This window comes from Pongo pygmaeus, chromosome 13, assembly GCF_028885625.2.
Source record: "Pongo pygmaeus isolate AG05252 chromosome 13, NHGRI_mPonPyg2-v2.0_pri, whole genome shotgun sequence".
NCBI classification, from domain to species: Eukaryota; Metazoa; Chordata; class Mammalia; order Primates; family Hominidae; genus Pongo; species Pongo pygmaeus.
The window spans coordinates 128577940-128591282 of record NC_072386.2 but is presented as its reverse complement, the minus strand read 5'-3'; the positions used below and the strand labels follow the sequence as shown (position 1 = coordinate 128591282).

The 13343-nt window shown below is 52.0% G+C and overlaps 1 protein-coding gene across 13 annotated transcripts in view; it reads right to left on the bottom strand.

The window, feature by feature from the left end:
- Positions 1–13343, bottom strand: part of EHMT1 (euchromatic histone lysine methyltransferase 1) — a 225808-nt gene that overhangs the window by 21651 nt on the left and 190814 nt on the right. For 11 of the 13 annotated variants that reach the window (XM_054501952.2, XM_054501956.2, XM_054501954.2 and 8 more), the window contains 3 exons: positions 2235–2389; positions 669–836; positions 312–456 (listed from right to left, as the gene is read on the bottom strand). In XM_054501952.2, the coding sequence (XP_054357927.1) occupies positions 312–456; positions 669–836; positions 2235–2389 (468 nt within the window). Of the gene's footprint in view, positions 1–311; positions 457–668; positions 837–2234; positions 2390–3120; positions 11687–13343 lie in introns of those variants that run through there. The other 2 variants (XM_054501963.2, XM_054501962.2) reach the window with 1 other exon arrangement.

The following is a 13343-nucleotide window of genomic DNA, read 5'->3' as shown; positions in this document are numbered from 1 at the left end:
AGCACGAGGCCGCACCGGGGCCCCTGAGTGTGAGGTTACAAAAAAGGCACAAAGATGCTTGCCACTGCTTTGGGTTGGTAAGAAGCCTCAGAAGAGCAATGAGAGGGCCCAGGGCTGGGCCTGACAGAACCTTTATCTGCCTTCCAGGTCTTTCACGGGAGGCAACTACAAAGAGAATGAGGTCTTCCTGGGAAGCCCCCCATGAGCCCTCCTGCTCTGAGTGGTGAGAAGAACCCAGGATCCCAGGATCAAGAAGCTTCTGCCTGTCCCATGTCCTGGCCTGAGTCAGCCCTTCATCTGCTGTTACTCACCTGCAGATGAGTGATGTTTCTGTCGATGTTCATGGGGGACGTCACGCAGTTCTGAGAGACGTACTTGTAGTTGCTGGGGCATGGCTCGCCATCCACAGCGTTGACACAGGGGATGGGGATGCGCTCGTAGCCTCGAGCGATGTCCCTGCCATGGAAAGGACAGGTGTCACCTGGAGGCTGACGTGCTCTGCCCAGGGGGTGGCACAGCGGACAGTGGGGTGGCTGGCAAACACCTGGCCCTGACAATTTGGACTCCAGCCTGGGGATGTTTCAGCTTCAGGAGCAGCTTTCACCACAAGCTCCCAAAGCCCTGCTGACCGCTGATTTGCCACAAAGCCGTCCTGGGGCTGGGCTCACCTGCTCACTATCCTCTCCACGGGGCTGGGCCTGTCTGGGGCCGAGTCCTGCAGAGCCTTGCTCATCTGCAGAGCGCTCCACACCTGAGAGTTGAGGCTTGCACACTGCAGGGGCGTCTCTCCTTCCTTGTTCTTTAAGGTGACATCTGAATCCCGAGAAAGAAAGAGGCTAAAAGGGAAAATGTAAGGCCACAAAACATTTAAAGCTGACTTGAAAAGATGACACAGATGAGATTTATAAAATGACCATCATCACTAACAATAAAGGGAACACTATTCACTGTGAGATGACTTGAACAAGTCTGCTCACCAATGACTCTGCAAAGACAGGCTTTAGCTCACCCAGGAACATGACTCCCTTCCTCCTCTCCCACATTCACCGTCAAAGTCAGCAGGCTGTTTTCTTAGTAGGAAGAGTGTGTAAAAAACCAGGGCAGCATTTGATTTTTCTTGGATTTTTCATTCAAATTTACCCTCAAGGATAAGAAGGGAAGCAAGGAGGGAGAGAGGCCAAGCTTGGGCCACGCACAGCGTGAGCAGTCCTCAGTTCCACTCCTGCTCACTGCGCCCAGACTGCAGTCAACGTACGTGGAGCTGGGCTTCACACAACCAGATGACCAACCTGGCTGAGCCAACCGTGAGATCCAAATGTGAGAGGGCACAGCCCCATGTGTAGGGGCCAGGGAGTCACTGGAGGCTGGTGCGTGGAGCACCCACAGCTCCCTGTCCTTCCCCAGCAACCAAACCCACACTCCATCCCAGGCCACCAACAACAACCTGAGTGTGGATGACTTTATGGGATCAAGGTCTCAAGCCTTTTTGGTTTTGTTTTTGTTTTTTTTTTGAGACAGAATCTCACTTTGTCGCCCAGGCTGGAGTGTAGCGTCGCAATCTCCGCTCACTGCAATCTCTTGCCTCCTGGGTTCAAGCGATTCGCCTGCCTCAGCCTCTGGAGTAGCTGGGGTTACAGGCACATGCCACCATGGCCGGTTAATTTTTATATTTTAGTAGAGATGGGGTTTCACCATGTTGGCCAAGCTAGCCTCAAACTCCTGACCTCAGGTGATCTGCCTGCCTCAGCCTCCCAAAGTGCTGGGATTACAGGTGTCAGCCACCGCCACCCGGCTGAAGGTCTCAAGTTTTAAAAGGGCCCTGAGCAGTGAGCGCCACAGCCCCCAGCATCTCCAGCCCTGGCTGTGGGTGGCACTGCTCCCAGAAGGCACCCTGAGCCTCCCGGGGACTCTGAGCTGGCAGGTCCCTGCTGGGAGCAGGGCTGTTCCCATGCTGCCCCTCAGCCATGTCAGGAGTATCAGGTCTCAGACTCCAACTTGGGAATTTTTTCATGACAATCCTCCCTAACCCAGAAATAAACCACAGCTGATCTCAAACGTGGACTGGGAAAGACACTTCTCTGCGCGTGGAACACCAAGGATGGACTTCCACACGAAGGAACAGAGGGCCTGTGTCCACTCAAGCCCCGAGTGTGAACACAACACCGTTGAGCGGTCTCTCTGGGCGCCCAGGTCAGGTCAGCGCCAGCCTGAGCTGGGGGAAGCATTGCACTCACACGACACAGTCGTAGCGGTTCTCCCGGGCGGCAATGTGCAGCGGCGAGTCTCCGTGGATGTTCACGGCGTGGAGGTCGCACTTGGCAGCCAGCAGGATCTCGGCTATGTCCACGCAGCCGGAGAACGCCGCCCAGTGCAGGCAAATGTTCTCCTCCTGAACAGACACAAGCCAGAGCTCAGTGCAGGCGTCCTGCTGGCTCACGGTGCTGGGGCTGGGCCACAGCAGCTGCAGCCCACGTGCCCGGGGAGAGGCTCTGGAGCGTGCGTGGCCGTTCCCAGCAGGGCCAGGTGGAAAGGGTGCCACAGGTCACCGGATGGGAACCTAGCGCCCATCTCAACTCTGGAAGGCACTTCCTTTCGTGTTTTGTTTCATTGTAAAAATAACATAATTATAAAAGTAGCATAATCACAGTAAAGAATAAAAATAGGGAAAAGGTCATCCAGAATTATATCAACCTACACTCAACACATTAACACTTGGAGGCACTTTTCTTTCATGTATTTTTAAAAATTATATTTATTTCCAAACAGGGGTATAGTCATAGGATAGGATAATGCTTTTGAAAGATTTGAAAAAAGACGTGCAAATTTGATTAAATTTTGGGCCGGGCATGGTGGCTCACGCCTGTAATCCCAGCATTTTGGGAGGCAAAGGCAGGTAGATCACCTGAGGTCAGGAGTTCGAGGCCAGCCTGGCCAACATGGTGAAACCCCGTTTCTACTAAAAATACAAAAAATGAGCCGGGTGTGGTGGCAGGCGCCTGTAATCCCAGCTACTGGTGAGGCTGAGGCAGAAGAATCGCTTGAACCCGGGAGGCAGAGGTTGCAGTGAGCCGAGATCGTGCCACTGCACTCCAGCCTAGGCAACAAGAACGAAACTGTGTCTCAAAAAAACCCAAAAAATTTTACTTTTAAAAAGGCCTCTTTTAAATAAAACAAATAAAATTTGGAGAAATACTTGTACCACATGTAAAATATAGATGATTTATAATCACGCAGTAAATTAGAACACTGTAATTCTGAAAAAACATGTGCAAAGAAGAAAATAAAAAACGTAGGTAAGAAAAAGATGAACGATAAACATAAGAAAATGTTCAACTCTGCCAGGCAGCCAAGAATATAAATCAGAACAATGAAGTATCCCTAACTCTATCGCCCCAGGGATAAAACAGCGATAAATGGAATGAGGAACACGCCCGCGCTGTTTCCTACGCCTGACACCCGTCTGTCCCTGACCCTCCGTCATCAGCAGAGGCTCCCAGGTGCTGAGGCCTCCTCCAGTTGGCGCCGTGCGAGGAGCGCCTTTCACGTGAGGCGGCATCGGAACCGCCTCCAGACCGATCACCGACAGTCCACGTGGGGCGGCATCGGAACCGCCTCCAGACCGATCACCGACGGTCCACGCAGGGCGGCATCAGAACCGCCTCCGGACCAATCACCAACGGTCCACGTGAGGCGGCATCGGAACCGCCTCCGGACCAATCACCGACGGTCCACGTGAGGCGGCATCGGAACCGCCTCCGGACCAATCACCAACGGTCCACGTGAGGCGGCATCGGAACCGCCTCCGGACCAATCACCAACGGTCCACGTGAGGCGGCATCGGAACCGCCTCCGGACCAATCACCGACGGTCCACATGGGGCGGCATCGGAACCACCTCCAGACCGATCACCAACGGTCCACGCGGGGCGGCATCGGAACCACCTCTGGACCCATCAACCACGGTCCACACGGGGCGGCATCGGAACCGCCTCCGGACCAATCACCAACGGTCCACATGGGGCGGCATCGGAACCACCTCCGGACCGATCACCAACGGTCCACGCGGGGCGGCATCGGAACCACCTCCGGACCCATCAACCACGGTCCACACGGGGCGGCATCGGAACCACCTCCGGACCAATCACTGACAGTCCACGCGGGGCGGCATCGGAACCGCCTCCGGACCAATCACCGACGGTCCACGCGGGGCGGCATCGGAACCGCCTCCGGACCAATCACCGACGGTCCACACGGGGCGGCATCCGAACCACCTCCGGACCAATCACCGACGGTCCACGCGGGGCGGCATCGGAACCGCCTCCGGACCAATCACCGACGGTCCACACGGGGCGGCATCCGAACCACCTCCAGACCGATCACCGACGGTCCACGCGGGGCAGCATCGGAACCACCTCCGGACCCATCAACCACGGTCCACATGGGGCGTCATCGGAACCACCTCCGGACCCATCAACCACGGTCCACACGGGGCGGCATCGGAACCCCCTCCGGACCAATCACCGACGGTCCACGCGGGGCGGCATCGGAACCACCTCCGGACCAATCACCAACGGTCCACGTGGGGCGGCATCGGAACCACCTCCGGACCCATCAACCACGGTCCACGCGGGGCGGCATCGGAACCGCCTCCGGACTGATAACCCACAGTCCACGCGGGGCAGCATCGGAACCGCCTCCAGACCGATCACCGAAGGTCCACGCGGGGCGGCATCGGAACCGCCTCCGGACCGATCACCCACAGTCACTCAGCTTCCGGACCTTTACTGAACACTTGGTTTATTTCTGTTGGTATATTTCTGGAATACAATGCCAGCAAATATTTTAGTGCTTTTCATTTTCTACATTATTTCTCAAGGATGCATCCTCAGAGACAGGATTGCTGGATTAAAGCACGTTGAGCGTTTCACGTTCCTGAAGTTGTGTTCTGCTCCGCTGGTGTCTGGGAGCGCCGGCTGCAGCCTCCTTCCCCTCGGGAATCGTCCGCGATCTTCCCAGACGCCATAAACCAAGCCCCGCCTGACTGTCCGCTTTGCTGTGGGGGCTGAGGAGGCTCGGGGCCCAAGGCAGAGACCCCTGCAGGGGTGCGGTCTCCACCCCGCAGGCTCTGCTTCCATTTGAGCTCTGCCCCGCCTCCCTCTGAGGGCACAGGGCCGCCGCCACATCCCAGGGACTGGCTCTGCAGGTCGGCAGGGTCACCCCCAAGAGAGGACGCTGGCTCTTCTGAGACACCCTTGACCTCTCACGCAGCCCTCCTCCCAACTCCACACCGTGCGGCACCGTCAACCTTTCCAGCTCAGTGAAGGGGAAGAAAAAAGCAGAACAGAAACCGAGTAGCCTGGTCTCTGATATCTTCATCCACAAACGGCCAGCCCTGGGCATGGGCTTCACTGTTTCCTTGACTTCTAAAAGAGAAAACTAAAAGCGAACTCCGTGTGTCGGCCTCAGTGGATTTCCTGAAGAGCCTCTGCTGCTCTGGGGCTCTACCACCCCTCTGCTCTTTGTTTCTGGCTTCCCTCCTCCACACATTTGAGAGCTCCTTGAACAAAAGGTTGCTTGCTTAGGGGCCTCTTTTCTTTTTCCTTTATCAGAATGATTTATGATTTTATAACCAGAATTACATTTTTATTTTTTTTTAGAGGCGGAGTCTCACTCCATCACCCAGGCTGGAATGCAGCTGGCACAATCTCGGTTCACTGCAACCTCTGCCTCTGAGGTTCAAGCGATTCTCGTGCCTTAGCCTCCCCAGTAGCTGGGATAACAGGCTTATGCTACCAGGCCCAGCTAATCATTTTGTATTTTTAGTAGAGTCGGGGTTTCACCATGTTGCCCAGGCTGGTCTCAAACTCCTGACCTCAAGTGATCCGCCACCACGCCCCACCCCAGAATTACATTTTTGAGAGCTTCCAGTTCACCTAAGATCCTTCCACCCTGGGACTGTTCAAACGCCCAGCCTTTCTGAAGCTGGCTGAGTTATGACAAGCCTGGCCTACACCTGGTGAGCAACCGCACTCCTGAAACGATGGGGTGATACAGACCAGAACAGGTTTACCTTCCCACCTAAAAGAACCAGAAGAGTAAAACACAACAGTCAAAACCTATGACCATGGCTATCAAGACACCAGACACCAGGCAGGGAAGGACCATGCCCCTGAGAGGCGGGTCTGTGAGGGAGCCCGCGGCTGCCCAGCTAACTGCCACCAGAGCTCCAACCATGGTGCAGGGGGTAGCCAGGCAGGGCCCCCGGATGCTCAGACAGAAAACAGAGCTCCAAGAGAGGTTCCAGAGATCGGTGTACTTCCATCTGGGGCACCCGGCAGGACACCAGCGGCCACGAGCCTGTTGAGAACCTGCACTCAAAGCCGGGGCCTTTCCCCACAGCCAGGCAGGCCACACTCTCCATCCATAGGCTGTGGGCTGGAGGACAGTGGACGGACCTGCCTCAGTGGCTCCAGACCCACCTAACAAACCTGAAAAGCAAAATCCAACATGATCTGACTGGTTTCAAGTGACTTAGCTGAGTTCCAGAACAAAGTTCAAGAACATTCACAGGAAGAAGAGTCCTTAGCACCATACAAGTTTTGTAAAACCCACCCACATCCTGGCATCGGCTACAGGTTACCAGACGTGCAAAGGAGCAGGAAACATGACCCACAATAGGGAGAAAAACCCAGTCAATCAAAAAGCCCAGCTTTGACACAGATGCTGGATTAGCAAACAAGGTCATTAAAGCCATTGGTGGGCTGGGTGCAGTGGCTCACACTTGTAATCCTAGCACTTTGGGAGGCCTTGGCGGGGGGATCATTTGAGGTCAGGAGTTCGAGACCAGCCTGGGCAACGTGGTGAAACCCCGCCTCTACTAAAAATACAAAACTTAGCCAGGCGTGGTGGTGCGCCCCTGTAATCCCAGCTACTCGGGAGGCTGAGGCAGGAGAATTGCTTGAACCTGGGAGGTGGAGGTTACAGTGGGCCGAGATTGCGCCACTGCACTCCAGCCTGGGCAAAAGAGTGAAACTCTGTCTTAAAATAAATAAATAAATAAATAAATAAATAAATAAATAAAGCCATTGGTATAACTGTATTCTATAGGTTCGAAAGTTAAGTAGAAACATGTTAGGAAATGTTTGAAAGACTCCAACAGAACTTTTAGAGCTGAAAACGACAATGCCTAGAATGTAAGCACACAGACCGGATGAGCTCAACAGCATCACGTGCAGAAGAAAAGATGAGTGGACTGGAAGACAAACCAACAAAAACCTGCTCAACTGAAACACAGAGGGAAAAAATAATAATTTAAAAATTGAAAAGAGCACCAGTGAGCTGTGGAGCCTCTGAGAACTCCTACATACACAATATTCCTGGAATACTGGAAAGCGTGGTGGGCAGAAAACCTTATCTGAAGAAATAATGACTGAAAAATTTCCAAATTTGTCAAAAACCCTAAATCCACAGATCCAAGAAGCTCAATGAACCCTAAGTGCACACACACAAAGTAACACCAAGGCACATCAGTAATCAAATTGCTTTGCAGACAAACTAAGGCTTAGAGGAAAATCCAATTGCTAAAACCAAGAGATACAGAAAAAACATTTTAAAAGCAGCCATATAAAAAAGACACATTATACACAGAGAAATAACTGTGCGGTGGTGCTGGATTTCTCACTGCAAACACTGCAGGTGAGGACCCAGGGAAACCGCCATTTAAAGCACTGGAAGAAATAACTACGCATCCAGAATTCTAAGAACATCTTTCAAAAATGAAAGCAAAATAAGGACTTTCCAGGCATTAAAGAGCTGTAAGAGGGCCGGGCACAGTGGCTTACGCCTGTAATCCCAGCACTTTGGGAGTCCGAGGCGGGCGGATCACGAGGTCAGGAATTCGAGACCAGCCTGGCCAAAATGGTGAAACCCATCTCTACTAAAAACACAAAAATTTCCTGGGCGTGGCGGCCAGTGCCTATAATCCCAGGTACTCAGGAGGCTGTGGCAGGAGAATCGCCTGAAACCCGGAAGAAGGCGTTTGCAGTGAGCCAAGATCGCACCACTGCACTCCAGCCTGGGCGAAAGAGCAAAACTCCATTTCAAAAAAAAAAAAGCTGCAAGAGCTCATCACAAGCAGACCAACACCACAGAAAAGGCAAAGGGAGTGAGGCCAGCAGAAGGGAAGCAACATCAGGAGCATGAGCCCACTAAGGTGGAGAAGCTTGGCGGGGACAGGGATGGGGACAGCAGGAGCAACTGCAGAGCTCTTCTGCAGTCTTTCGAAGAGACCACTCAGCTGGGCGTGGTGGCTCATGTCTGCAATCCCAGTACTGTGGGAGGCCAAAGCAGGCAGATCACCTGAGGTTGGGAGTTTGAAACCAGCCTAGCCAACATGGTGAAACCCCCATCCCTAATAAAAATACAAAAATTAGCCAGGCGTGGTGCCATGTGCCTGTAATCCCAGCTACTTGGGAGGCTGAGGCAGGAGAATCGCTTGAACCAGGGAGGTGGAGGTTGCAGTGAGCTATCGCACCACTGCACTCCAGCCTGGGTGACAGGGTGAGACTCCGTCTCCCAAAAAAAAAAAAAAAAAAAAAAAAAACCAGGCCGGGCGCAGTGGCTCACACCTGTAATCCCGGCACTATGGGAGGCCAAGGTGAGTGGATCACGAGGTCAGTAATTCGAGACCAGCCTGACCAAGATGGTGAAACCCCGTCTCTACTAAAAATACAAAAATTAGCCAGGCGTGGTGGCTCGTGCCTGTAATCCCAGCTACTCAGGAGGCTGAGGCATAAGAATAGCTCGAACCCAGGAGGCGGAGGTTACAGTGAGCCAAGATCATGTCCCTGCATTCCAGCCTGGGCGACGGAGCAAGACTCCATCTAAAAAAAAAAAAAAAGACTGACTGTTTAAACAGAATAACCATATGGCTATTATGGTGTTCAGAACATATATATATGTAAAATATAGGAGAATAGCAGTATCAAGTTTGGGAGGAGAAAAATGATTTTGCAAGACCTACTGTAAAGCTACATCAGTCAAACAAGGACAGTACTTGCCTAAAGGCAGATATGCAGATCAATGCATCAAAAGAGAGGGTCCTGGAGCTGACACACACGTGGACAACTGACTTTACACACATGTGGACAACTGACTCTGACATGTGGACGACTGGCTCACACATGCGGATGACTGGCTCACACATGCAGATGACTGATACATATGCGGACAACTGACATGGATGACCAACTCATACATGTGGACGACAGACTCACACACATGCAGATGACTGACTCATACATGCAGATGACTGACCCTCACATGTAGACAACTGACACACATGTGGACTGACACACGTGGATGACTGACAGACATGCAGATGACTGACTCACATGTGGATGACTCACACATGGACAAATGACACATACAGATGATGGACTCACACATGCGGATGACAGACTCACATGCAGATGACTGACTCACACATGCAGACTGACTCACATGTGGACGACTGACAGACATGTGGACTGACACATGTGGATGACTGACAGACATGCAGATGACTGACTCACACATGGACGACTGACTCATACATGGATGACTGACAGACACGCAAATGACTGACACATGTAGAATAACACATGGGTAACTGACTCACACATGCAGACAACTGGCTTTTGGCAATGGTACAGAGTCAATTCAATGTAGAAAGAATGGTTTTCTCAACAAATGGCACTGAACTAGGCATCCATAAGCAAAAAAAAAAAGTTCAATCCATACCTCACACCATATACAAAAGTCAACTATAATAAAAAACAGACCTAAATGTAAACCCCCAAACCATAAAACTCATATAAGAAAATGTGGGAGAATATCTTTGGGTTCTCAGATTAGGCAGTGATTTCTTAAACAGAACGCCAAAAACAGGATCCAGTTAAAAATAAAAACGTTGATAAACCAAACTTTATAAAAACTTTTAAAATTCTGCACTTCCAAAGACAGATCTGTAAACCGTATATCTGATAAAGGACTTATATCCAGAACATAAACGCTTAAAACTCCAGAATACCCAATAATAAGCAAGAAAAATATTTGAACAGACACTTCATTAAAAAAGATATATGGATCATAAATAAGCCCATAAAAAGATGCTTAACATCAACTGTCATTAGAGGAATGAAAATGAAATGAACTAAAAACTAAAACCACAACAAGATACCACTACACACCTACTAAAATGGATAAAATTTAAAGACTGACCATGCTAAGTGTTAGGAAGGATGCAGAGGAACCAGGACTGTCTGATATGGGTTGGCTCTGTGTCCCCACCCAAATCTTGTCTTGAATTGTAATCCCCATGTGTCAAGGGAGGGACCTGATTGGATTATGGGGGTGGGTCCCCCATGCTGTTCTCATGTGAGTGAGTTCTCACAAGAGCTGGTTTCAAAGTGTGGTAAAACGCTCCTCAATCTCTCTCTCCTGCCACCATGTAAGACGTGCTTTGCTTCTCCTTCACCTTCTGCCATGATTGTTAAGTTTCCTGAGGACCCCCCAGCCATGCTGAACTGTGAGTCAATTAAACCTCTTTTGTTTATAAATTACACAGTCTTAGGTAGAACCCTGATAGCAGTGTGAGAACGGATGAATGCACTCTCATACACTAGAGATGGTACAATCACTTGGAAAGCAGTTTGGCAGATTTTTTTTTTTTTAACTTTTGAGACAGACTGGGGTGCAGTGGTGCGATCTCAGCTTACTGCAGCCTTGACCTCCTGGGCTCAAGCGATCCTCTCACCTTAGCCTCCCAAGTATCTGGGACCACAGGTGTGTGTCACCATGCCCAGCTACTGGCAGTCTCTGAAAATGTTAAGCCTAGACACCTGTCATGTGTTCTAACCATTCTACTCCCAAGGGTTTAATCAAGAAAAATGAAGGCATGAGTATTCACAGCATCTCTCTTAGTAACCACCAAAAATCAGAAACAACCTAAATGTCCACTAACAGGTGAAGGGTAAACGGACACATTCACACAATGGGCACTCAGGCAATGAAAATGAGGATCTCGGCTTAAAGACGTGAGGGAAAGCCGCTCATGGTGAGAGCCCTTTTCTATAAAACCGAGACATGCAGACAACAGAAAGCCCAGCGATGGGTGGCAGGGGTGGGCTGGGCGCGGCTGTGAAGTGCGGAGGATCACCTGAAGATCATCAGGGCATGAGGGAGGACCGGGCTCACTCTTCCGACAGCAACGATGGCTTCTCGGTGAAAATGCACCCAAGTGTGTACTTTCAATATATGCAGCCTACCTATTATACAGCAATAAAGTGGTCAAATTAATGAAGTGTTTCATTGTATAAATAACAAACTTGAAATTTAATGAATGCTTCCATTCCGGGGGAACAGCCACCAGCATCAGAGAGCTAACAGCTCTGACACCTGGACAGGCGGCAAGCTGCCCAGGCACGCAGGCCAACCAGCCACACTAGGGCTGCCTTCCCCGCCACGCAGTCTCCGGGGGCGGTGGGTGAGGCGGCCCCACCTGGCAGTGGCCTCTGCCTTTGCTTCCCTCCTCTCTTCCTCCAAGGTACCCGCCATAGCCTTCCGCCAGCTCAGGGCTCCTCTGCCTCTGCTTCCCTCTTCTCTTCCTTCTGCCGGCTCAGGGCTCCTCTCTCCATGGTGCCGTCATCCTAACCCCCAGTGGGAAAGAACTCCAGTAGAATGAGGTAGAAACCCCCTGGATACAGCCATGGAAGCCCTGCAGCCCACGGAGGAGGCACCGCAGCTCAGGACCAGTCACTCCAGAGAGGCCTGCGTGCCTGCAGGGAGGCAGCGGGTGCCCACAGCCAGTGGTCCCTGTTTCTAGGTGGGAGGTGGGGTCTGCTTACATGCAGGGAGGGGTTCCAAATGCAGACCTCCCCGTGCCAACAATGAATGGCAAATGCCCGTGCCCACACCGTCCTCAGGCTCTGAGAGGAAGTGTCAACCCTCCCTCCTCAGACACCAGGCTTCAGCACACTGGAGATTTAATAGTCTGCTTTTAGAAATCTTCTTTTTCTGTGTCAAATCTTCTTTCTTATTATCAATTTAATGGGTTTATTTGTGGCTGGACTTCCCATTTCTGGCTTCTGGAACCCTCTGTGAAGGCAGACACAGCTGTGCGGGCTGCAGCACCTCCCATTTCTGGCCTCTGGAACCCTCTGTGAAGGCGGACACAGCTCTGCGGGCTGCAGCACCTCCCATTTCTGGCCTCTGGAGCCCTCCGTGAAGGCGGACACAGCTCTGTGGGCTGCAGCATGTCTATGCCCGTCTTGGGAGGTGACCAGAGGACCCCCTCGCCCCTTGCTGTCGTGCCCAGTGCCACACCCAGCCCCCTGGCAGCCCCACTGGTTCTGTGGGTCCCTGAAGATCTTCTAGTGAACACCCTTTTGAGTTAATCAGTCACCTGCTGCCACTCTCAAGCTGAAGGAGCCACCCTAGGGCTGGGGAGTCCTCTTACCTCAGCTCCAAACTCTATTTTCTGAGCAAACAAATGGGCCTTGCAAAACTAACTGTGAAGCATCTTAAATCACATCCTAGAAAACCGTGGTACGATAATGATTCACTTTTCTTTCCTTTGTTTCAAAGAGAGAGCCAGGGGCCAGGCGTGGTGGCTCATGCCTGTAAATCCTTTGGGAGGATGAGGTGGGCAGATCACCTGAGGTCAGGAGTTCAAGACCAGCCTGGCCAACATGGCTAAACCCTGTCTCTAACTAAAACTACAAAAATTGGCCGGGCGCGGTGGCTCACACCTGTAATCCAGCTCTATGGGAGGCTGAGTCAGGCGGATCACCTGAGGTCAGGAGTTCAAGACCAGTCTGGCCAACACGGTAAAACCCCGTCTCTACTAAAAATACAAAAATTAGCCAGGTGTGGTGGTGGGCACCTGTAATCCCAACTACTCCGGAGGCTGAGGCAGGAGAATCGCTTGAACCCAGGAGGTAGAGGTTGCAGTGAGCCAAGACCGCGCCACTGCACTCTAGCCTGGGCGACAGAGCGAGACTCCATCCATTAAAAAAACAAAAACAAAAACAAAGGGAGAGCCAGAGGTGCTGTGGCACCCGCACGAGGGTCAGTAGCCTCAGGCCCAGGCACAGCCCCGTGAGGCAGCAGGAGGGAAAGCAGGGCAGTGCAGCGCCCTCTGAACCTGTAGATCCCTAGAGGGTGGCCTCTGCTGGGACCTCACATCCCCCATCTGCATCCAGCACAGGACAGCCACAGCACAGCGCCGGGCCGATGCTGCCACACACCCCCCATCTGCATCCGGCACAGGACAGCCACAGCACAGCGCCGGGCCGATGCTGCCAC